Source organism: Leptonychotes weddellii, chromosome 7 (assembly GCF_054177405.1).
Source record: "Leptonychotes weddellii isolate Sample4059 chromosome 7, ASM5417740v2, whole genome shotgun sequence".
NCBI lineage: Eukaryota > Metazoa > Chordata > Mammalia > Carnivora > Phocidae > Leptonychotes > Leptonychotes weddellii.
In genome coordinates, this window is record NC_138375.1 from 113,677,396 (window position 1) to 113,703,059 (window position 25,664).

At 38.3% G+C, this 25,664-nt stretch overlaps 1 protein-coding gene across 4 annotated transcripts in view; it reads right to left on the minus strand.

Annotated features, from left to right (window-relative positions):
- Positions 1-6,668: 6,668 nt before the first annotated feature.
- The window catches only part of SMAD5 (SMAD family member 5), a 54,199-nt gene continuing 35,203 nt past the window's right edge, over positions 6,669-25,664 (minus strand). For all 4 annotated transcript variants that reach the window (XM_081827026.1, XM_081827028.1, XM_081827027.1 and 1 more), the window contains 3 exons: positions 15,756-15,977; positions 13,479-13,735; positions 6,669-11,694 (listed from right to left, as the gene is read on the minus strand). In XM_081827026.1, the coding sequence (XP_081683152.1) occupies positions 11,551-11,694; positions 13,479-13,735; positions 15,756-15,977 (623 nt within the window). In that variant the 3' untranslated portion in view covers positions 6,669-11,550. The remainder of the gene's footprint in view (positions 11,695-13,478; positions 13,736-15,755; positions 15,978-25,664) is intronic.

A 25,664-nucleotide genomic window follows, 5' to 3' on the forward strand; every position in this document is an offset into this window, starting at 1 on the left:
CGATCCAGGAGGCTCTTAGGATCCCCTGATACAATACTGGCCCAAGGCCTCAAGAAGTGGAAACTGAGAGGTGGAAACTGAACAGTGCTAAGATGGAGACAGCCTGGAGTGCGTCTCTCTGTGTCTGCAGGCTTGTAGCCGCGTCACCCACCTAAGCCAATGGCTTGGCCCCTTCAAATACACAGATCCTTTTGAAATAAACTCTTAGGTAATAGGGCCTATGCAGAGATGGAATCTAGGAACCAGGCAGGTTCCATGAGAAGAACTAGACTGGGGCTCTGCTTTGCCAACATTGTGACCCTGAATACTTTCATTCCCTTTTCTAGGCTAGTGTTGGACTAGTTGAGCAGTAACGGGCCTTTCTCATATTGGACCTAGCCCCAGATTCTTCCCTGGAAAGCAGGAATGTGGCTGAGTTCGTGTCTATCCTCTACTGATGGGCAGGGTGCGTGGACTACAATGCGGCAATTGGACATGTAGATGGATATAAGGGAGGTAGGTCCATACACACACATCCTTCTGCCCTTTGCTCCTCCAACAATCCCACGAAACCTTGTAATCGCCTCTGGAGCTGGCCAGGGCATGCTAAAACTAAGAACAGGACCCATGACATAGGTGATGGGGCTGCTCTGCCATAACCAGCCACTGGGAGCAGCAAGAGGGCCGAGCACACCTCCCTGATGGGGACTTAGGGGGCGGTAGGGTGGAAATTAGGGAAGGTGGCTGCAGGTGCCAGGAACCAGGGAGAAGCAGCAGAGCATAGGGACCAAGAGCTTTAGTCCTGCCACTAGGTGGTAACCTGACCTGGGCCACCCACGCTACGCCTTGATTGTGTTCCTGGATTTCTGGGAGCCTCACTTTGCTCACCTGTAAAATGGAGAGCACCTGGCTCCAGGGTTTTCAACATGGCCTGAGACACTGCAGGTGATGTTTGGCTCCTGTGTGCCACAGAGGAAGTGCTCTGGATGTGAGCTCTCCTTGCTGTTAACCAGGACGACCGTGTCGGAGGTGTTTGCAGCAGCACTAACCTAACTGCTCTCCCTCAAGGACCTGCAGTCCCGAAGCCTGCCCAGAGTCGGAGGGCAACTGTCCTGGGTCTTTCGTCTCCCTGCACATTCTCGCTGAACTAGCTCATCCACTCTCATGGTTTCAGGGGCGTTTCAAATGATTCGCTCCAGACCTTATCCCTGGGCCCGCTCCGTAGCTCCGTTTGGACAGCTCCTGGGGAACCTCAGACTCTACCTGTCTGAGGATCATCACCTTTCGATAAACAGCACATCTTCCTCCAGTCTCCTCCAGCTCAGTAAATTGCACCAGCATCTGGCGGCCCAAAGTGAAAGCCGCGGTGGTCGCCCTTTACCCCCAACCCTTCGTCCTCCCCCATGTAATCCATCACCTTCCAGATACCGATCCACTCCATCTACTCCTCTCCATCTCCACCACGGCCACCTGAATTCAAAGCCCAACATTCACGTTTGCCTCTCTCCAAAGCAACATCTGAGCCCAGTACCTGCCTCCAACTCCAGCTTATACTCCAACGGCTTCTCCTTGCCCTCAGGATCTAAAACAAAGCCCTAACCTTGGCCTTCAAGACCTAGCACCATGTGGCCCCACCAACCGCTCCAGCCTCATCTCCTCACACTCCTTTGTACTCCAGGCTCTAGTCACAGGGGCCTTTCAAGCCCTAAGGTCTCCTGCCTGAGCTACTTGTCTCTCGTCCCTCGTCTTGCTAGTGCCTTCTCATCCTTTAGGTAAAACTGACAGATCTCCTCCTCAAAAGGACTTGGCTGAGTCCTCAGAGACCGGTTCTCTTCGTTCATAGCCCCCCATCAGCTCCCTTATCATACCTATTAAAGAACTGTGCAATTCGGAGCCTAATGCCCCTCTCCCTACTACCATGTAAGTTGTAGGAGGTCAGGGACAACATTTGCCCTGGTCACTGCTGCTTTCCCGATGCCTAGCTAAGTGTTAAACACAAAAGAGACATTGAGTCTTGGATGAATGAAATATAGTGGAAAGACAGAGTTAGAGGTTTAAGGTGAATTGCCTGCGGGTTCTTCATCTGAACGCTTTGTCTTTGATTTTCCGCCTTAAACTAAACTAGTATCAGATAAAACACTGAGTTGAACTCTCCTTATTGATTGGCCCTTCAAGTGGCCACTTTCCTGGAGGTGGTAATCCACAAAGTTGTTAGCAGGGGACATTTCCTGTCTCCATCTATGTAACACCTCGGTTATTATCGCGTCTCCTGCAGAGACTAAAGAACATGCAATTTAAGTTTGTACACTTAGCTATTTCTGCTTGAATCACCTTTTTCCTGCAGGGAAGCAGAGATCTTTGTAACATCATTCATGCTTTCTGGATTGTCTTGACTAAGAATCAGTTAAATCACTGCTTCACGCATTGACTTCCTCACCTCTTCCTGAACTTGGATCAAAGACTTCCTTCTCAATGCGACCTTCCCTGGATCCTTGATCTAAAACTTCAACTATCTTCCCGGCCCCGCCTCCAGCCCTCGATGTTTTAAAACTCCCTTTCCTACATTTTCTCCTTAAAACTTCCCACTACCCTATATATTTTATTGTTCTTGTTTTGTGCCTCCATCAACCAGAATGAAGATCCTTGAAGGAAAGAACTTTTGTTTTATTCAGTTTACCCTATGCCTGATATCTAATATTAGTTGAATGAATGAGCAAACCACCTGGATACTGCTCCATACCAGAAAAAAAAAAAAAAAAAAACATTCAAGAAAATAGAAGCAGAGTCTATTTCTTCAAGTCTCCTTCATTCTCCATTTCTGCTTCTTCTCCACCTTCCAAACTGATCAGATAACCCTAACTAGACAGGGGTCAAAAACACTCAACTGTTACAGCTTTGCCTTCCACAAGGACAGCTGACAACCCTGCTTTAGCTCTACTGCACTGTCTAGAATAAAGCTCGACCTGCGATAAGCACTCAGGGAAGATCTGGTGAGAGTAAGTGAATGAGTCTGAACTGTCATAACAAAGAATACTCCCTGCTTCTGAGTTTCTTCTTCACATAACCTTCCCAGAGCAGCACAGCTTGTCATCCTCATTCCTGGGCTTCCACGTCCATTTTAAAGTGGCTACTCTAGTTCCTGCCGCCATATTTGCATTCTAGCCATTGGGAAGGGGCAAGGAAAACATTCCTCTTCGGAGCATTACACCAAATGGCACGTTTCTGCTCCTGTCCTTAGTCACATGACCATTATCTAGCTGAAAGGGAGGCTGGGAAGTGTGGTATGCAGCTGGACATAGATGTTCTATAATTAAGGAAGGGGAGGATGCGCATTGGTCAAATTCTAGCAGTTTATTACATAGACAATAAAAGCAAAGCACCTTGCTTTTCATTTCCAGTCTTACCATTTTTACGTAACTAGTTTGTGTTTGCATTCATCATCTTCACCCTCACTGCTATCACTAAGTAAGTGAAGCGAATTTTGTAAAACTTAAAAGAATTTTATGTGAAGAGAAAGCAATCAGGGAATGTCGACTATTAATCTTAACAAAGGGATAGCCCTTCAAACTCTTCTGGCTTTTTTTACCCACAACAATCCCACACACACTCTTCAGCAAAATTAATCTTGTATTTGGAAGTACAAACATGGTCACTATGCTCGGTCTCTCAAAGGTGTTACTTACGGTGCCCTACCTGAATGCAATTAAAGGCTTGTCCCTCATGCACAACTGGGGATGCTATTAGGAGATCGAAAACCAGGGTGCTGAAATCAAACTGACTGCAGGGTTCTTAACCCCACCACCCCTGCAAGCTATGAAATAAGTACTCTTCGGTTATTTTTCTGGTCAAATACATCAAGTAAACTGTGCCTTTTGACTTTCTCTGAGGAAAATATTAAACATCAACAGGCTAAAGCTCCAACTTGATTGTTAATTTTGTAGGTTCTCTAACAAATCCAGGAACCTGATAACTTCTGGGCAAAGATCTCAAAGTTCAAGGAGAAAGAACAGATACTGGTCTCCTAATTTCTTAGTTGAGCCTCCCCTTTTCTGATGAGGCAAGCAATAAAGAGATCTAATATTTAAAGTGCTGAGCTATAAACCATTCAACTAAGAACTGCCATATTACATAATTCAAAGTATGAATTCTAGTTAAAAAAAATCACATCTGACTTCTGTCACCTCATTCATTCCACAAATACTGGAGTGCTTACAATTTATCAAGAACTGCTCTAGCAGTGGGAACACAGGTCTGGCCTCGGAGACCTGACATTCCTATGAGGTGAGAGAGTCGGTAAACGGGGTAAAGAAATAAAACCTATAGTATGTCAAATGGGGATAAATGCCATGAAGAATGAAAACCTTTTTCTTTCTCCTTGATTTCCAATCTCATTAAAATATCTGGATAGCTAGGCTTGATGTTGTACACTTTGGAAAGTCTGCCATTCAACAAAAGAAGATACTGAAGAGTGGACAATGTTCTCTTGGGTATATAAAATCCAAGAAACATGGGAGGATGGGTTAGCCTGGTGGTGGGTATTGAGGAGGGCACATTCTGCATGGAGCACTGGGTGTTATGCACAAACAATGAATCATGGAACACTTCATCTAAAACTAATGATGTAATGTATGGGGATTAACATAAGAATAAAATAAATAAATAAAAAAAAAATCCAAGAAACACCTGGAACCAATTTCTCTGAGTGCTTTCAAAAAAGGAGCTACAGCTCCACTCCGACTAATCAGCAAAATTTTTGTCAAAGAAAAGGAAAGGACTAATGTAGAGTGACTACCCACCAGGTTAGAAGGGAACACACACTACACATGGGAAGGTTCAATGGTTAGCTTGTGGCTTGGGTTTTTTTTTATTTATCCTTTTCTGTACTGTTAGAATTCTCAGCATTTAGCTCAGATAAAAGTTATTATTTAATAAAAATGAAATAACACGTGAGGTTTTTATTGGATAGGGAAGGGGGTAACAGATTAAAACAAAAGTATAAGGATGCTTTCAAAATTCATCCCCGGCCATCAAAACACTGCCCCAGGGACTGCCTCTCACAGAAATTCTACACATATCCACTTGTTACGATATGGGTAATACGAGTCTAAATGCCCCTTCCACTGTCCAGCCCACATACTTGAAGACAAGGATGGCTAAGGAAGCTACCAACAACTCTTCCTTATACTTTCCCTGTAGTCTCATCCTCCTTTCTTTAAACTAGACTCACAAAGTGATTTAGTCAGAAGAACAGACCACCTTTTTTTATAAATCAAGTCTTTATTAACGATAGGCTTACAAATTCAACAAAAACACAGTAATATTTAACATGTTAAATGGAGGGAATTTTTAAAAAAATGCTTCCTTCATCGAACCCTATATACTACAGAGCTCTCAAGAAGTACTTTCTTAAAAGCTTGCCCTACCTGCCGAAAGCCTTCTTATAAATATGTATAAAATCTGAGCTGCATCAAACTGCTGTGCTGTGGAAGAGCAGTAACCACTGAATCTCTTGTCTGAGAGAAAACCAAAGCAGGTGTCACGGCTGATCCCCTCATCACCTGAACTGTTTGGGCTACAGCAATCTGACAACTAATCATCTTAAATCGGAGAGAAGCCAACACCTCTGTTGACTGAAATCTTGTGCCAGAACAAATGTTTTTTTAAAATATGCTTCTACAACAGCCACTGAAGTCACTACTAAATACCTTACACTTAAAATAAAAGGCGTTAAGAAGGAACTGATTTGCAGAAATGGATTCTTTTGATGAAGTCTTGTCTCCAAAAAGAATAACAAGAGCTTTTATATGTATTCTTTCGGGTTAAAACGTTTAGTTTGGGTCTTCCTCCTTTTCTAGTGGGGAGCACACAGATTTACACCATCCCTTCCTAATGAGAATGAGTTTGCATTTCTCCTATACACAACACAGCAATGGTAAAAGTATGTACTTGGTGGGGCTGATGAAACTAACCTGTGACTTAAAAAAAATTTTTTTTTAAGGAGAAAATAAAGAAAACTAATCAAGGGTGGATCTCCTAAAGTCAAGTAGCATCAGAAATAATTCCTCTCAATCAAAGAAGCAGAAGAAATGCAAGAGATAGTAAAAATAAAAACGAGTTCTTGTGTGCCAAGCACTGTTCTAAGTACTTTATTTGTATGACTTTATTTAATCTTCCCCAAAATACTATGAAGTAGACTGGAAACTGAGATACAGAGGGGTTAAGCAACTTGCCAAAGGGCACAGAGCTAAGAGAGCCTATGAGACCCAGGATCCCCGTGGAGACAGGCAGAACCCAGAGCCGGTTCTGCTAAGAGCTACTCTATCTCCTAATCATCAGGTCAACACCACTCATTTACAGATAGACCAAGAGAAGGGAAATTAGTGTTTAAACAAAAATACCCCAGACTAGATCTATTAAATACTTCTTCACAACTAAATTAAACTCAACAAACAAACAAAAATACATCAACTCTCTTACAAACAGAATGGAAAAACACTGATATTTTGAGCAAATCTGCTGCGTGGAAAGGCATGGTATATCCATTTTCTATTGCCCATGCACACACAGATAACACAGCCGCTCATAGCAACTGGTCATCTCATCCTTTTTATAACTGCACTCAGTGAAACACGCTAAGTCAAAAGAGAGTACACACACACACACACACAAAAAAACCCCACACACACACATTAAGCAGGTTTCGAGATTTATTAAAATAAAGTATTAGCAAACGATATGCAAAAACAAAGTTCTTAAGAGTTATGGCTTTGAAAAGCACAATATAGTAAAACCTAATACATTTTTATAAGTATCAAAAAGGCAACAGAATTGAAACATGTTGCTAGAATTTCATTTTCTACAACAAAAACGGAAGCAGAACAAGTACAAATAAGAAGCAGATCTACAGTGCAGCCATTGGTTTGGTCTTTATCATCTGCATATGCAAAACCTTTTTAAGAGAAGATGGGCAGGTACATACAAACAATCCAGTTTTCTTGATTACAATCCTATCCAATTTTAAAATAAGTGATTTTCAAAATGCAATTTTAACCCACCAGATTAAGAAGAAAATCACTTGCCCAACTATTATCTTCAAGAGTCCCTACACATAAAATACTTCATGAATAAATCAAAGCAACATCATCTCCAATGACATGAGAAGGGAAAATCCGATTCTAAAAAATTCCTTATAAAAGTAAGGAAGGTGGAATTGTTTGGCCTCACTGTAGTTTTATTATAGTCAATACCAGCTCGTATCAACAAGGCACTAGTTACTGAGGGAAAAGAACCTACCCGCACACAAAATTCTCAACTTTTTAAGAACACGATCTTCAAATGAATCCTTAAAGGACAATGGTTTATGATGATTCCAAGAATTTTCAGAATTGAATTATTGGGACAAGAACCACACAGATCTTTTTCACTCTGCCATGAATGACAGAAGAATCCTGCGCTTGCATCTTTTCACCAAAATATCCCATCACTTGTTTTACAGCAACTGCTACCATCAAGTATTGTATCATAAGCTCTTATTTGAAAAAAAATTTTTTTTGCTATCTAAACTCCCTCTCATTGGTTTTTGTAAACCATCCAATTTCAGGTTAACACTTCAGTTATAACACAGTTGTATTTTAGAAGAGAAGCTTCTATTAGGAATAATGGAACAGAACAAAGGCTGGATAAATACTGTCACCTCTCCTAAGTCCAGCAGGCACCACTGTTTATGCAGAAGAAAGGCCTCGAATTGTCACTTCCCATATATGCATCTGCTGTGAGGAGAAAATCTCCCCCAGATCCCACCGGTATCACCTGGGAAAATGGGTGCTGCTCTGGAGGAAACAGGCCTCAAGCCTGAGATTACCCCCAGGAAGCTGCCCTGCTTAGTATCTCAAGAGACCACCCATAAACCAATGTTCAGGAAAACTCCCTCCCACAAAAATCACCAAACATGCCTGAAACCACCATGCTATCTACTACTTTAAAAGATCCTTGCTTATCTAGCTCCTTGCTATAATGAGGACACACATCTATATTCCTATCTGAGAGAGGGAGTGAGGATTTAACTAGTAAGACAAAGAAGGGCTCACACCCCCTGAAGTTAACAGATCTAAAACTGAAGTCATCACCGGAAGTTGAATTCAAAATTATCAGAAGAGCCTTCCTTCTTCAATAAGTATGAAAGATACCAAAATATTTTAAGTGGGAAAGTGATAACAATCCAAAGTAATACTGAGCAAGCAACTACAAAGAGTATAAAGAAATGGATCTAAGCTGATGTATTAGATGCTCTCTGTAACAGACAGTACTTAAACAGGCACTATCAGACTTTTTGGAGGTTCTCTGCTACTGGTAGGATTTTATTTTTTGTATAAACCTTCTCCTTCAACAGAATACTATTACAGGAAGACTGTTTCCCACAGGTACCCTTAAGGGTTTTATAATGTGAGCCCCAGTTCTCATCTTGACAAGAGATTTCAGATCCAAACACTTATTGATCATTTTACATCTTAAAAGGATGTCTTACTCTCAAATGTTATGAAAAGTATAAAGTAGCTATATCCTCTTTCTGTATTATGAGATATATAGCTCACTGAACTACCTAGTAATCTTACTGTGGATTTCAACTCAGAAACCCAGCCAATTCTATTACCACAGTTTCCTTACGTAACAATAAAATGTGAAAAATGACTTATATTCTGATGTATATGACTTGACATTTTGATTGATGTCTTCTTTAATCGCTAAGGAAAAAGTGTTAGCTTCAGTAGATCAAGAACATGCCTACTAGTTGACATTCCATAACTTAAGCCAAGCAATACCAAAAAGACCATAATACTTTATTATAGAGATGCTGATCAAATGCAACTCTTAAATTTTTTTCCCAATCATCTTTCTGTTGCATTAATTCATTACTCAGATTTTGATTCTATTTCTCTTTTTGCATTTACCAAACCAGTTGTCATTTTATTATTTCCAGACTCTAGTCTTTTCAGCTCACATATGTTAATATATTACACAAGCTATAAAACGTGATTGTTCCAGTGGTGTTGATGTTTCCATAAATTTGACTATAAGCCATTCTAGAGATAAAATAAAAATTTAAAACTGTAATTTTCTGAAAAGGTTTCTTTCAGAAGTGTCTTCTTTTCATTGGTCACTGGCAATTTTTTATTTCTCATCCATGGATTTTGGGCACCCTCGGGAATTAGAGAAGCAGCTACACTGAATACAATTTTCACTTAAAATCCAGGGATGGGGAGTTAATCACTTTTAGGAAATACAACAGGCTTACACCTTTCCATTAAACTTTTAACAGTTAAGAGCTTCAATACTGCCCTTCATGAGATAAAATTCCTTAGGGAAAACAGAAAAGGCCAATCACATAAAACTCTGCCAACTTTCTAAAGGCTGTAACATGAATAAAAACAATTTTTAATTAACTCAATTGAAAACATCAATAAAACAATTCAATAGTTTCCACCAGTTCAAGCCCACTGAAGTTGATTACGTGTATCTGTCATTCAACCTGGATGGTTTTTCTTCCTATAAATTTGTTCCAAAGATTGTGCCATAAACCTGGTAAGTAAAAGAATAATGTAAGTAGCTAGGTTTGAACACGAAGCAAATAATTCTCTTTCATGTGGCTGACACAACCCTGGAAGATGAAGAACGCATGTTGTGTAAAACTTATGTGTAACTCAGGTGAGGGTCAGAAAGGATCCTTTTACCCAGCAAAGAACTGCAGGCTGAAACACATATGGCTCATTCACCTGAAAGAACTAAAGCCACCCACTGGCTGCACTTTGTAAAAGCAATAAATAATGGCACAGAGAACAAAACCAACTGCATTCTCCTTTCCTCAAAAAATGCATTTTTTTTCTTCTCTTAAAAGCAGAAAGGGCAAAGTAGAAAGTCAAACCAAACTAACATTTTAAATAGAAGACTGACATGGCTCCATATACTTTCAAAAGGCACCAGAAAATAGCTTTCTCCAATAGGTAAATTAGGTCATTTTTTTTTTCTTCAAAATAATGTCTCTGTTCTCATGCCATAACAAAGTGTCCATCTGACTGCTCTCTAGAAAAAGAGGTTAAAAGTTCTTTACCCAAAGCCTTCCAGCATGACTGAACGGGTATTTCAGAGTATTTGTGTCTTTCCTCTCTTGAAGACTGTGTTCTGAGAGACCAGCAACCACAGAGGTGCAAAAAAAAAAAAAAAAAAAAGGAAAAAACCCAGCATGCATGGTAACTGAGAGAACAGTCTGCAGTCTGTGATACGTGAATATTTTAAAGTCAACTATCTCCACAACCACTACTTATTCATTCAAGTACCAGCCCAGCAGCCTCAACTTGGGGCCAGACTGAAGAGGCTCTTCGGGCTACAGCACACAGGTCCGTCCCTTGCTCAGGGCAACTGACACCAGTAAGAGCAGCGGGATTAAGTATGAGATTTTCCAACATGAGTAACACCCATAAAGCGGTAGGGACTTAAAAAGGCACCTTAAGTTGGAGCTATAGAATAACAGTCCTATAATCTAGGTTGAAAATACAACAAAAGCTAGAAAAAGTATAACTTCCTACAACCGTAATCTATAAACTGCAGTGTTTGTTAATACAAAAGGGTACCAAGGAAGTAAGGATGAGCATCCAAGTCCAAGTCACTTGAGTGTGTTTCACAAAAGATTACACTAGAAACTGTCACCCATCAAAGTGCAAAATGAAAGATTAATGCATGTCAAAATTAGAGTTCTTGCAACATTGGCCAAAAGCAGCAAAGCTGAACAAGGCCGTGCGTGCACTGTCACTAACTATAAAGTAGTACTTACGACAGATTCTGAGTAAATGACATATACTGGAGATCTGTTGTTTACAATAAATTTTTTTTTTTAAAAAAGGAAATGTTTTACAAAAGATATACTGAGTGAAGTCACAACAGACTGACAAACATTTAAGCTGTATTAAATGTAAATTTTATGACATCACCTAGAAAACTATCACTTTGCTTTTACTGAACACTACTTGTTAGAGCAGTGCATAGTGTTCCTTCAAATAAAAGGGTGGTTTTTCTTATAGTTTCTTTTCAGCCCCTACCATATGCTTTTACAAAACAATGAATTACACTTTCTTCACATTGGTAGGACAAAGAAACTGATAAAAGTAGATCTTCTGTAGGGTTAAGAGGAGAAGGGAAGACTTTTCACAGCACACCTTCTTACACTGTTATAACCTGTCATCACGTGATGTATTACTTTTTCAAAAAAACTGAATAACAAGTTGGTTGGGACAAGAAGGCAAAATTATGTCCCAGTTTAAGATCAATGCCAAACTTGTGAACTGGGGTACAACACTTACTTTCCATTTCTCACAACATTTTTGAGAGTTAATCACATGAACATGAATAACAAACAAATGTAGATTCATCACAAAATACAAATGTATTGGTCACAACTATGTAGAAAAAAAATAAGCTGTAATATCTGTTTTCCATGTAAGCTCACAGTATCTGTACTGAAAGTTTCCCTAAAATTAAAACAAGTCCACTAGTAATATAATTGAAAAGACTACTTCTGCACTATGAGACGGAAGATATGGGGTTCAGAGGGGAGCCCATTTGAGTCAGGACTTTATCCAGCCACTGAAGAGGCCCATGAAGATGAATCTCAATCCAACAGGGGGTGCTGGTAACATCCTGCCGGTGATATTCTGCTCCCCAGCCCTAAGAAAATGAAAAGATATCATAGCAAATACCTCTTTAAACTGTCAACCAGCCTAAGACAATTTTAACAAACTAACAAAGAGATACTTTAACAGTGGAGGCCACAAAACCAATCTTAGGATTCACCATGGAACTAAAAGCAACAGAGTTGGGCGCCTGGGTGGCTCAGTCGTTAGGCGTCTACCTCCGGTTCAGGTCATGATCCCAGGGTCCTGGGATTGAGCCCCACATCAGGCTCCCTGTTCAGTGGAGAGTCTGCTTCTCCCTCTGCTCCTCCCTCCCCCACTCGCTCACTTTCTCTCATTCTGTCTCAAAAAAAATAAATAAAATCTTTAAAAAATAAAAGCAAGAGAGTTGCAGTGTTGAAAGAGATAGGATTCCCTTAATAGAAATCCTTGGGGCAAGATATGTTTCAGAATTCTTTTTCTTTTTGAAGTTTAGAAAGTTAATACAGTACAACAGCTCATAATTAAAACACTATTATTTCTGCAGTGAGATACATTCTCACTTAATGGGGTAAATAAAACCCACAAACAGCCTCATATAAGTTCACATCAGATTTTGTTATGAAAAAGTTTTGGTTTTCAGGTTTGGGATTTTTTTTTTTTAACTGAGGTAAGCCACTGTAGATCTGATCAATGCATACAACTGTAATTAAAGTAGCTGGGACGAATCAAACTGGAACACTTTAGCCTAAAATTCTAGATAAAGATTAAAATTTTTTTTCACTTTTATGTGCCTGGATTCACCAAGCTCTCTGCTTTACAGCTTACGATAGTGCTGGCCCAGGAAAATTAGGCTTGGGAGGGAGGAGATGGGGGAGTAGAGATTAAACATATAAAAGTTATGTTTCTGGGGCACCTGGATGGCACAGTTGATAAAGAGTCCTGGGATTGAGCCCGGCATCCCTGCCCTGCATCCCCATCCCCGCATAGTCAGGCTCCCTGCTCAGCGGGGAGTCTGCTTCTCACTCTCCCTCTGCTCCCTCCCCCCACACACACTCTCTCTTTCAATCAAATAAATAAATAAAATCTTTTTAAAAAAAGTTAGGTTTCTATGGAGGGGGAATGCCTTTGGGGCTACTGATAAACTGATGCATAGTAAAGACCGACAGCAAAGCAGCAAGGCAACACTGGACTGTGGGTCTGAATGTCAAAAAGAAAAAGCCCACTCAGAGCATTTCACAGTTGTTCTTCTTCGGTTAAAACCTTAAGGACCAAGTGGACAGAGTACAGGATGCTTATATGTGTCACTAAAATTCTTTCCTAATTTTACTCACAAACCATCATCTTCGGAAGGCCAGTAAAATCAGGCCAAGAGCAAGGGATAAATTTGAAAAGTTCTTTCAACTTTGCAAATCCTTAATAACAGAGGTTAAATGCAAGGAAGCTAATTTTAGTCTTCTAAAGAATTTTTTAAGTCACTCCAGTGGGATCTAATAATAATTGAAACTGCTGAAGCTAAGGAACTTCAAAAGCAATTTTAATATTAAATGCTTTCTAGCAATTCAGTCTTTAACCGAAGCTCTTTATAAACTCAGCCCCTATTCAATATCAAAATCAGTATCATGCATTTTATGTCTGGATTATAAAATTAAAACTTAGACCTACCATGTGGTTTTAAAGCTTTAAAACTCAAGAATATCCTTTAAAAACCTATTAAGTCAGGTCCAAAGTAAATACTGACTTTCATGTCACAAAGATATTTTAAAATCATAACCTAGAGAAATATAATATACATATTTACAGTGACTCAAATTAAGCTACAGGTTACAACCCACTCACCTTGACAAAACTCATTCGAATGGTACACATTTTGGTGAGCTCATACACTGCCTCAAATCCATGGTTGACAGATTGAGCCAGAAGCTGAGCAAACTCTTGGTTGTTAAAAATTTTGAGGCTGCAACTGCTGGGAATCTTACAGACAGTGGTAGGATGAAAGCCATGATGAAAGTTGCAGTTCCTACTCTGAACAAATATGCTGCTGTCACTGAGGCACTCTGCATACACTTCTCCACCAACATAGTACAGGTGAACACCTTAAAAAGACGAGCATTACAAGACTCACCTTAATACCGCAGTATAACGAAACCAAAGCGGTTGTCTAGAGTGCAATCAAGAATACCCGCTAACCTACAGCAAACGACCAACAGTCTGTAGACAGAAGCTACCACTAGAGGGCCTTACACCGCCAAAGATAATCAAGAGGTCTACAAAGGTCCTTAAATAACTAAAATGTAAGCCTCAGGTTGGCAGCTTATTAAGTTTGTCAGTTCTTAGGTTCTTTTCTCTTTGCCAACAATCATTTATTATCTCTATGAGAGAAAGCGAAGGCAAAAAGAAAAAAAACACCTAGGATGAGTCCTTTCAAAGGAACACTTGGTGCTAAGTTAATTTAACTATCACAAAGAGTCAACAGGCAAAATGCTCTGCATTCTTTTTTACTAATGGAGAGTACGGGAGCATTAAAAAAGACCCTAAGTAGGGTGCCTCGGTGGCTCAGTTGGTTAAGCGACTGCCTTCGGCTCAGGTCATGATCCTGGAGTCCCGGAATCGAGTCCCACATCGGGCTCCCTGCTCGGCAGGGAGTCTGCTTCTCCCTCTGACCCTCCCCTGTCTCGTGTGCTCTCTCTCTCAAATAAATAAATAAAATCTTTAAAAAAAAAAAAAAAAAAAAGACCCTAAGTCACATATGTAATTTCAGGTCACAGGAAGAGACTTTAAATGGCAGATTTATTTTACTTCCCTTGAAAAGAATGGTTTTGGTATTTTAAAAATATATATGTAAATAATGTGAATATACTTTCAATATTAAAACTTCAAATTATATAGCTAAAGCTGAAGTTGTTTCCAACTTTTCACCACCACAAACAATGCTAAAAAGACCATCCTTGTACACTCATACCTCATACACATGTGAGTCAAAGACTTTTATTAGGCTATGATACGAAAAACTATGTTTTGTTTCTGAGCAAATAAAATGACCCATGGAGGAAGGGATCCTAGAACTGGATACTAGGAAAAATGGGAAAACAGAGTCTAGAATTTAAGAATTCACCAGGTAAATTTCTCTTAAATCATCCTACTGTAATGGGAAAACCAATACACAGCAGTGAGGCATTTCACCTACAAAATCAATGCCACGTTGGCAACAGTCAAAAAAGAATGGAAGCTTTCTTTTCAACTTAATTTTGGCCATAGCATTTTGCTGAATCTCTTCTATAAGAAATCACATTACAATTACAATTGTACCTTTTGTAGGTACAAGTATAGTTTACCTTTTGTGTAGGTAAAAGGTATAAGTGTACCTTTGGTTCTAACTTGGACTAAGACTTTCCTCAAGTCCAAGAAGCAAAACAGAGCTAGTGGTAAAAACTCAACTTACAAGACAGGCAATACACTCTACCTGGGATAGGTTTCCTTCCTGACCATCTGATGCCTGAGACTCGGACATTTCACTGAGGTGGGAAAAGTTCCTTGTTTGTTGTGGCAACTGTCTTGCGGGATGAAATATAAATAAAACCTAGTTATACCTGAATTTAAAAGGCAGGAGGGGTGGTGAAGCCACTGGAGACTTGTTATCATTCAAACTGGACTTCTTATCTGTAATCCAGCTCCTCCAACATAACAGAAATTCTTACAAAGCACCTCAACTCAAAATACCATAATTAAAAAATTCTAATCCTTCACCAGCATTCATATATTCCAGAAATATTTGCCGTGTACTTACTATGAGCCAGGCACTGTTCTAGCTGAAAATAATGCCGTGAACAAAGCAAATTTCTGTAAAGCTTATATTCCAGTCAAGAAGACACTCAAAAAATAAATACAGAAATAGTATGATTTCAGATCCTAAGTACTATGACGAAAAACTAAGCAGGATAAGGAAAAGAGGCCTGATTAGGTCTTGACTTAATACATTCCCTAGCATCTGCAACTCGAGGGCAGAGCCCACGCGTCAGGCTCGCAGTATACTCCAGCGCCTTGCACGACTCACGGTACACAGCGAGCACAACAAATGACTGATTTCAAGTGAACACAGGGAAATGACAAAATTACCTTTTCCGATATGTCGCCTAGTGTTTTCAATTGTTGAATTACGATTAACATTTGACAACAACCCCAAGCAGAATCTACTTTTGTTATTCGAAGGGTCTGTAAATCCATCTACTAACACGCTAGTAGAAGATGCATGAAAAGCCTCCCCAACACGATTGTTTAATTCATAGTAGACAATTGAACACCAATGTTTCGGCTCTTCATAGGCAACGGGCTGAACGTCTATAAACAAACCAGACAGAAAAAAACGATTAATGAGTGAATTAGAAACCCCAGATTCTTTATGTTTCCTTTAAGCCAACACAAGCACTCTACGAAAAATATTTTCAGATATTTCACTTAAGTATCACTGTCCTCCCTGGCTTTGAGTCTGTTACTTTACAAAAAAAAAAAAAACAGTAATGTCTTTGAATATGATGATTTTAAAACTTATCCAAATACAAATATAAGGATAGGCAGTATCACATTTATTTTTTATTTTTCTTTTAAATTTTTTCTTATTGAAGTAGAGTTAACACACAATACCATAATGGTTTCAGGTGTACAACACAGCGACTAGATAATCCTGTATATTACTCAGTGCTCACCACGATAAACATAGTTGCCATCTGTCACCAAACAACACTATACAATATTATTATATTATTCTCTATGCTGTACTTTTCATCTCCAAAACTTATTTTATGTGTAACTGGAATTTTGAATCTTTTAATCCTCTTCTCCTGTTTTGTACACCACCCCCTCCAGCAACCACCAGTTTGTTCTCTGTATTTATGAGTCTGTTTCTGGTTTTTTATTTGTTCATTTGCTTGGTTTTTTAGATTCCACATATGTGTGAAATCATATGGTATTTGTCTTTCTTTGTCTGACTTACTTCATTTAGCATAATACCCTCTAGGTCCATCCATCTTGTTGCAAAATGGCAAGATCTCATTCATTTTTATAGTTGAGTAATATTCCATTGTGTATATATCTCCTTTATTCACTTATATCTATTGATGGATACTTAGCTTACTCCCATATCTTGGCTATTGTAAATAATGCTACAACAAACACAGGGGTGCACATATCTTTTCAAATTAAGTGTTTGAGAAAAAAAAAAAATTAGTGTTTTCACTTTCTCTGGGTAAATATCCAGTAGTGGAATTACTGGATAATATGGTATTTTCTATTTTTAATTTTCTTGGAAATCTGCATACTGTTTTCCACAGTGGCTGCACCAACATATACTACCACAAACAGTGCACAAGGATTCTCTTTTCTCCACATCCTTGTCAACACTTATTTGTCCTTCTGATACCAGCCATTCAGACTGGTGTGAGGTGGCATCTCACTGTGATTTGATTTGCATTTCCCTGATGATTAGTGACGCTGAACATCTTTTCATATGTCAGTTGACTATCTGTAGGTCTTCTTCAGAAAAAGGCCTATTCAGATTCTCTGCCCATTTTTCTAACCCAACTGTTTGTTTGGTTTGGGTTTTTTTCTTGGTGTTGAGTTGTGTAAGTTCTTTTATTTATTTTGGATATTACCCCTTATCAGATACCTCAGTTATAAATATCTTCTTACATCCAGCAGACTGCTTTTTCCTTTTGTTAAAGGTTTCCTTAACTGTTACAAAGCTTTTTATTTTGTAGTCCTAATAGTTAACTTTTGTCTTTGTTTTCCTTGCCTGAGGAGACATATCCCATAAATATGTTGCTAAGGCTGATGTCCAAGTGATCACTGCCCTATGTTTTTCAAGAAGTTTTATGGTTTCAGGTCTCACAATTAGGTCGTCTGAGGTTTTTTGGTGTGTGGTGTAAGAAAGTGGTCCAGTTTCATTTGTTCACATGCGGCTGCCCCGTTTCCCCAACACCATTTACTGAAGAGACTGTCTTTTCCCCATTGTATATTCTTGCCTCCTGTGTCGCAGATTAACTGACCATATTAAGTGTGAGCTTATTTCTGGGCGCTCTATCTTGTTCAATTGATCTAAAGTTGATCCTACAACTTTACTGATTTCCTTTCTTAGTTCTGGTAGTTTTTTTGGTGGTCTTCAGGATTACACACACACACACACACACATACACACCACGTAATCTGCAAATAATGAGTTTTACTTCTTCCTTTCCAATATGGGTGCCTTTTATTTCTTTTTCTTGTCTAATTGCTGCAGTTAGGATTTCAGTACTATGTTGAATACAAGTAAGTGGCAAGAATGGCCATCCTTATCTTGTTCCTGATCTTTAAAGAAAAACTTTCAGCTTTTCACCATTGAGTATGATGTTAGTTGTGGGTTTGTCATATATATCGTCTTTACTATATTGAGGTATGTTTCCTCTAAATCCACTTTATTGAGAGTTTTTATCATAAACAGATAATGATTTCTGTCAAATGTTTCTGCATCTACTGAGATGATTATTACCGTTTTTACCTTTCATGTTACTAATGTAATATATCACACTGGTTGGTTTAGATACTAAACCACCCTTGCACCCGTGGAATAAATCTCACTTGGTTGTGGTGAATGATCCTTTTAACTTACTGTTCAATTTGGTTTGTTAGTATTTTGTTTAGGATTTGTGCATCTAAGTTCATCAGGGATATTGGCCCATAGTTTTCTTTTTTGTGGTGTCTCGATCTGGTTTTGGTGTAAGGGAAAGGCTGGCCTTGTAGAATTAATCTGGAAGCTTTCCTTCCTCTTCTATTTTTGTAATAGTTTGAGAAAAATAGGTATTACCTCTTCTTTAAATGTCTGATAGAATTCACCTCTGAAGCCATCTGGCCTTGAGCCTTTGTTTGTTGGGGCAGTTTTTTGATTACTGATTCAATTTCACTACTAGTAATCAGTTTGTTCAGATTTTCTACTTCCTCCCGATTTAGTTTTGGAAACATTGTCCAATTTGTTGGCATACCATTTTTCATAGTAGTCTCTTATATTCCTTTTTATTTCTATGGTTTCAGCTGTTACTTCTCTCTTGTTCCTGATTTTATTTATTTGGGCCTTTTCTCTTTTTTTCTTGATGAGTCCAAGCGTTTGTCAATTTCGCTTATCTTTTTCAAAGAACCAACTCTTGGTTTCAATGATCTTTTCTATTGCTTTTTAAGTCTCTATTTCATTTATTTTCACTCTGATCTTTATTATTTCCCTCTTTCTACTAACGCTGAGCTGTGTTTATTCTTCTTTTACTAGATCCTTTAGGTGTAAGGTTAGATTGTTTATTTCAGTTTTTTCTTGTTTCTTGAAGTAGGCCTGCACCACTATAAACTTCCCTCTTAGAACTGTTTTTGCTGTGTCCCAAAGTTTTTCAACAGGTGTGTTTTAACATTTTAAATTGTTTTCCTAGCACAGCCTAATCAAGGTTTAAATTTGTAAAACAAGCCTCTGTATCAGCAACCTGAAAGACTTAACTATACCAGGATTTGTAAAATTATTCTAAGCAAAAATATGAACTAAAAAACCAAGTGAGACTCTCAGCAAGCTAGGAATAGAGGGTAACTCCTACAATTTGATAAAGAACATTTACAGGAAACTTATACCTAACTTCATACTTAATGGTGAGGAACTAGAAGATTTCCTGCCAAGATCAGTAACAAGTTAAGTATGTTCTCACCATTCCTTTTCCAACACTGTACTAGAAGTCCTAGCTAATACAGTTAAGAGAAAGTAATAGAAGGTATACAAATTGGAAAGGAAGAAATACGATCGTCTTTGTTCACAAATGACATGGCTGTCTACATAAAAAACCTGAAAAAAATGACAAAAAAACCTCCTGGAACTAATTAAGCTATTACAGCAAGGTTGCAAGATGCAAGGTTAATATACAAAGTCAATCACTTTGCTATATACCAGCAATGACCATGTGAAATTTGAAATTAAAAATTCATGACCACTTATATTAGCATTCAAAAGAAGAAAAAGGTAAAAATCAAAAATCAAAATGAAGAAACTATAAAGCCCTAAAGAGAGACGTCAAAAAGGAACTAAATAAATGCAGAGAGAGCCCATGTTCATGGAAAGGAAGCCTTAATACTGCCAAGAAATCAGTTCTTCCCAACGTGATCTATAGATATCAATGCAATCCCAATCAAAATCCCAGCAAATCATTTTGTGGATATCAACAAACCGATCCTAAAGTTTATTTGAGGCAGCAAAAGACGCAGAGCACCCAACACAATACTGAAGAAGAACAAAATCAGAAGACTGACACTATTCAACTTACCATAAAGCTACAGTTATCAAGACAGTATGGTACTGGCAAAAAGAACAGACAAACAGATCAAAGGAACAGAAGAGAGAGCCCAGAAAAAGAACCATATAAATACAGTTAACCGATTTCTGATGAAGGAACAAAGGCAATAACGGAGAAAAGATAGTCTTTTCAACAAATACTACAAGTACAACCACATGCAAAAAAATTAATCTACACACAGACGTCCCACCCTTCACAAAAATTACCTCAAAGTCAATCAAAGACCTAAATGTGCAACACAAAACTGTAAGAGGTTCTAGAAGATAACACAGCAGAAAACCTAGATGACCCATGAATATGGTAATGACTTTCTAGATACAACATCAAGGCATGAACCATGAAAGAACTGATAAGCCAGACTTTATTAAAAATTCAAAGCTTCTGCTCTGCAAAAGACACTATCAACAGAATAACAAGACAAGCCACAGCCTGGGAGAAAATATGTACAAAAGACATACCTGGTAAAGGACTATTACCCAAAATATATAAAGAACTCTTAAAATTCAACAAGAAAATAAGTAACCCAATTTAAAAAATGGGTCAAAGACATAACCAGCCACCTCATCAAAGAAGATATATACATAACAAATAAGCATATAAAAACATGCTCCACATCATGTGTCATCAGTAAATGCAAATTAAGATAGCAATAAAATACCACTGTACACCCATAAGAATGGCCAAAATCCAAAAGCATGACAACACCAAAAGTTGGTGAGGATGTGCAACAACAGGAATTCTCATTCACTGCTAGTGGGAATATAAAATGGTACAGCCACTTTGGAAGACGGTTTGGTGGTTTCTTACAAAACTTAACATACTCTTACCATATTATCCACAAACATGCTCCTCAGTATTTACACAAAGGAGCTAAAAACTTATGTCCACACAAAAACCTACACACAGATGTTTATAAGCCGCTTTACCCATGACTGCCAAAACTTGAAAGCAACCAAGATGTCCTTTTGCAGGTGAACGGATAAACTGTGATAATTTCCAGTTGATGGAATAATTCAGCTCTACAAAGAAATGAGCTATCAAGGCATGAAAAGGGATGAGGGAACTTAAATGCATGTTACTAAGTGAAAGAAACCAATCTGACAAGGCTACATACTGTATGATTCTAACTAGATGCCCTTCTGGAAAAGGCAAAACTATGGAGACAGTAAAAATATCAGTGGTTGCAGGTCAGAAGGAATAAGGAATGAACAGGCAGAGCACAGAGGATTTTTAGGGCAGTGAAACTATTCTGTATACTGTAGATATACTTATGTATACTACCAGTACTAGAGTGGTACATACCTGTCATTACTCATTTGTTACAATCCACAAAACATACAACACCAAAAATGAAACCTAATGTACACCATCGATTTGGGGTGATAATGATATGTCAAGATAGGTAAGACTAATAAATGTACCAGTGTAGGGTTTTGGTAGCTGGGTGCATGTGTGGAGGCAGGGGTGTGTGGGAACTCTCTGTAGTTTCCACTCTTTATTTGCTGTGAACCTAAAACTCATATAAAAAATAGAGTCTGTTGGGGCGCCTGGGTGGCTCAGTCGGTTAAGCATCTGCCTTCGGCTCAGGTCATGATCTCAGGGTCCTGGGATCGAGTCCCGCATCGGGCTCCCTGCTCAGTGGGGAGCCTGCTTCTCCCTCTCCCACTCCCCCTGCTTGTGTTCCCTCTCTAGCTGTGTCTCTCTCTGTCAAATAAATAAATAAAATCTTTAAAAAAAAAAAAAAAGTCTGTTTAAAAAAAAAAAAACTAAAAGAAAAGAAAAAAAACACAACTAAGTGAGCATGAACTCTGGGTAAAAGGTGGTATACATTCTAATGTTAAATGCCAGAAGTGCCTACGGAAAAAGATACAGACACAAAATAAATGACCAGCCAAACTCTCATTACTGTAAAACTGAACAATTCATAATGGAAGTAATGGATGGGAAGGACACATGTAAATTTTTCACCCAGTGCTGGTAGATTATCTTTCTTGGGGCTGAAATCAGAAAGAAAAGTCAGGAACCCTCAAATTTCCTTTCAAAAAGGGCAGAAATTAAAAATGTCCAAAAAACCCTCAAGAGTGGCTATGTGGCCTAGGTAGGCAGTACAAAATAATTGGTTAACTTGTAAGACTCAGTTTTGATTATTCAATTGCAAAGAATTCAGATAAGGAGGAACAGGAAAAAATAAACCAATGTGGACCCATAAAGAGAAGTCCTAAGGGCTCAGAATATAAAGAAGTTTATATAAAAAGATGGAACAGGGAGGGGCCCACAACCAAAGACATATACAAATGAGTTGCAAGCAGTTACAAGAATAGTGTCAGGAAAGCTAGAGCCAAAAACGAGCAGAAGCTTGTCAAGAAAAAATTGCTAAGCAAAACTAAAAAGACAATTTTGGTTCAGAGAAAAGAAGAAAAAGAAGAGCTCTGTCTCTACTCAAGGCGAAGGACATACTGTCAACCGGCAATTCAAGGCGCTGCAGGTTAACTCTAATGTCCCTTTTGTCACCTGTCAAAATAAAACAGAGAAAAAACACAAAATAGGATTCAAACTAGAGGAAACTTTAGTGAAAAGAGACCTCAACAAGAGCAAGAAGACTTGCGTGCCAAGTCCCCCTAAAGGGACTTAGCTGTTTGGCTGCGACAAATGATAGTACAAGGAGTACCTAACTAACAGACAACACCTCGAAGCTGCACTCTGATCTCTAGACAGCCAGGACAAAGACGGGAAGGAAGATGACAAGGGAGGTAAATCCAGTCTGAAGTTTCAGAAGAAGAATGAGAATACCATTTACTGGTTATCCCCTGATGCAGTATGCTATGGCCATTACCCATAGTGTCTAATCCAATCAACAACCAATAATCCCTATGTAAATATTCTGTTTAATGTACAAAAGGGAAAAAAGAAGTGGGGAGATTTTAAATGCTACCTGAGGCTGCAAAGCGAGTAAGGAGAGGTCCAGAGGTCCACAGACATTTTGCTCTACATGAAGGTAGATTCTATAAATTACAAGAAAATTAGTATGATAACAGTCCTAGATAAATTCTAGACCTTGAAAAAGCAAAGACAGTATTCACACATTAACAAGACTACTAGGGAGGGCTGAAATTTAACTGTTCTTAGAAATGCGGGGCTCCCGGGAAAACAAAGTGTGACATGTACTCACTCCTTCAGTATCATCACAAACACATACAAAGCACACAAAAACATCATTCTTTTAAGAAATGTATAAAATGGCAGTACCTTACTTCTCCTAAACTTGTTACAAACTAAGAAGATTAAAGTCTCAAAACAAAGTGACTTTAGGGGCATCTGGGTGGCTCAGTCAGTTAAGCGTCTGCCTCCCATGATCTTGGGGTCCTGGAATCAATCAGCCCCACATCTGGCTCCCTGATGAGCAGGGAGTCTGCTTCTCCCTCTCCCTCTGCCCCTCCCCCCACTCATGCTTTCTCTCTCTCAAATAAATAAAAAACCAACAAAGTGACTTTAGAACAACAATGAGATACCACTTCACATCCATTAGGATGGCTATCATATTAAAAAAAAAAAAGCAAAACGGAAATTAACAAGTATTGGCAAGAATGTACAGAAATCGGAACTCTAAAGCACTGCTAGCATTAATGTGTAAATGGTACAGCTGCTGTGGAAAACAGTTTGGCAGTTTCTCAAGAAGTTAAACAGAATTACCATAAAATCCAGCAATTCTACTTCCAGGCATAGGATACCAAATGATTTAAAAAAGCAGAGTCCGACAAATACCTGTACAACAATGTTCATGGTGGCATTATTCACTATTCTACCAAAAGGTAGAAACAACCTAAATGTCCATCAACTGATAAAAGGGTTAACAAAATGTGGTATATGCATACGAGAGAACCCATTCAGTCTTGGAAAGAAATGAAACTCTGATACCTGCTATAACATGAATAAACCTTGAAAAGATTAAGCTAAGTGAAAAAATCCAGTCACAAAAGGACAAACAGTATATGATTCTACTTAGATAGGCAAATTCATAGAGACAGAAAGTAGAATGGTGGTTACCAAGGGGCTAAGGGAAGGGCGGTTGCTGTTTAATGGGTACAGAGTTCCATCTGAGATGATGAAAAGTTCTGGAAATGGACAGTGTGGTGATGGTTGCATGACACTGTGGATATACTTAATGATATTGACTTGTTCACTTGTTCACTTTACCAGTAACAAGTTGGGGATATCCCAACTTGCAATCTCACACTCTCAACAATAAAACAATTAGAAAATAAGCAAGGATACAGAAGACTTGAATAACACTATCAACCAACCTGATCTAACTAAAATCCACAGAACTTATGACACCCTACAGTATCAAAATATACAGGTTTTGTTTTGTTTTTTTCAAATGCACATGGAATAGTCTCTATAAAATAGACCACTGCTGTGCCAGGGGTTGTCAAACCTTTCCTGTCCACCATATAAAAATGATTAAATACCATGACCAAGTGGGATGCAAATACTTTAGGTTTTGCAAGCCACATACTACCTTTGTCACATATTCTTCTTTAACAACTCTTTAATAATCTAAAAACCATTCTTAGATCACAGGCTATACAAAAACATGCATAAAACAATTCTCAATAAATTAAAAAAAAAAACTGGAATCATGCAAAATATGTTCAATGCTTTGTAATCCCACAATGGAATTAGATTAGGAATCAACAGAAAAAACTGGGGAAATCCCAAAATATGCGGAAATTGATTAACGTGTTACTAAATAATCCAAGGGTCAAAGTAAGACATCACAAGGGAAATTTAAAAATATTTTGAACTAAGTAAGTACCAAAATTATGGGATGCAACTAAAGGAATGGTCTTGAACTCCTACGCTAAAAAAAAAAAGAAATAACTGAAACCAGTAAGATTTCACCTTAAGAAACTATAAAAAGAAAAGCAAACTAAACATAGAGTAAGCAGAATAAAGAAAATAATAGCAAATGGATTTGGAAATCAATGAAAAAGAGAAAAACTGGTTCTTTCAAAAGATCAACAAAATTAACAATCCTTTAGCTAAACCAACCAAGACACAAAATACCAAAACCGGGAATGAAGACATCACCATTAACCCCTACAGAAATGAGAAATATTATAAAATATACTATGAAAAACTTTATGTCAACAAATTAGACAATTTAGACAAAATGGACAAACTCCTAACTAGACACAAATTACCAAAGCTGACTCAAGAAAAAAACAGAGACTCTGAATAGACCGATCCAACTTAGGAAATTGAATCAGTAATTAAAAATCTCCCAACAGTGAAAAGTCCAAGCCCAAATGCCTTCACTGGTAAATTCTATCAAATATTTTAAGAAGAAATAATACAAATAAGCTCTTCCAAAAATAGGAGGGAACACTTCCCAACTCACTCCATGAGGTCATTATTACCCTGATACCAATGCTAAATAAAACCATCACAACAAAACTACATACCACTATCCCTTCCTCACGTATATACAAGCAAAAATATTCAACAAGATATCAGTAAATCTAATCTAGAAATATAGTAAAAAGAATTATGTACCAAGGCCATGGGGGAATACCCCAGGAATAAAAGCCTGGTTTCACATCAGGAAATAAGTTCATGTAATATACCTTATTAACTAGAAAAAAGAAAAAAATCTCTTCTGATCATCTCAACA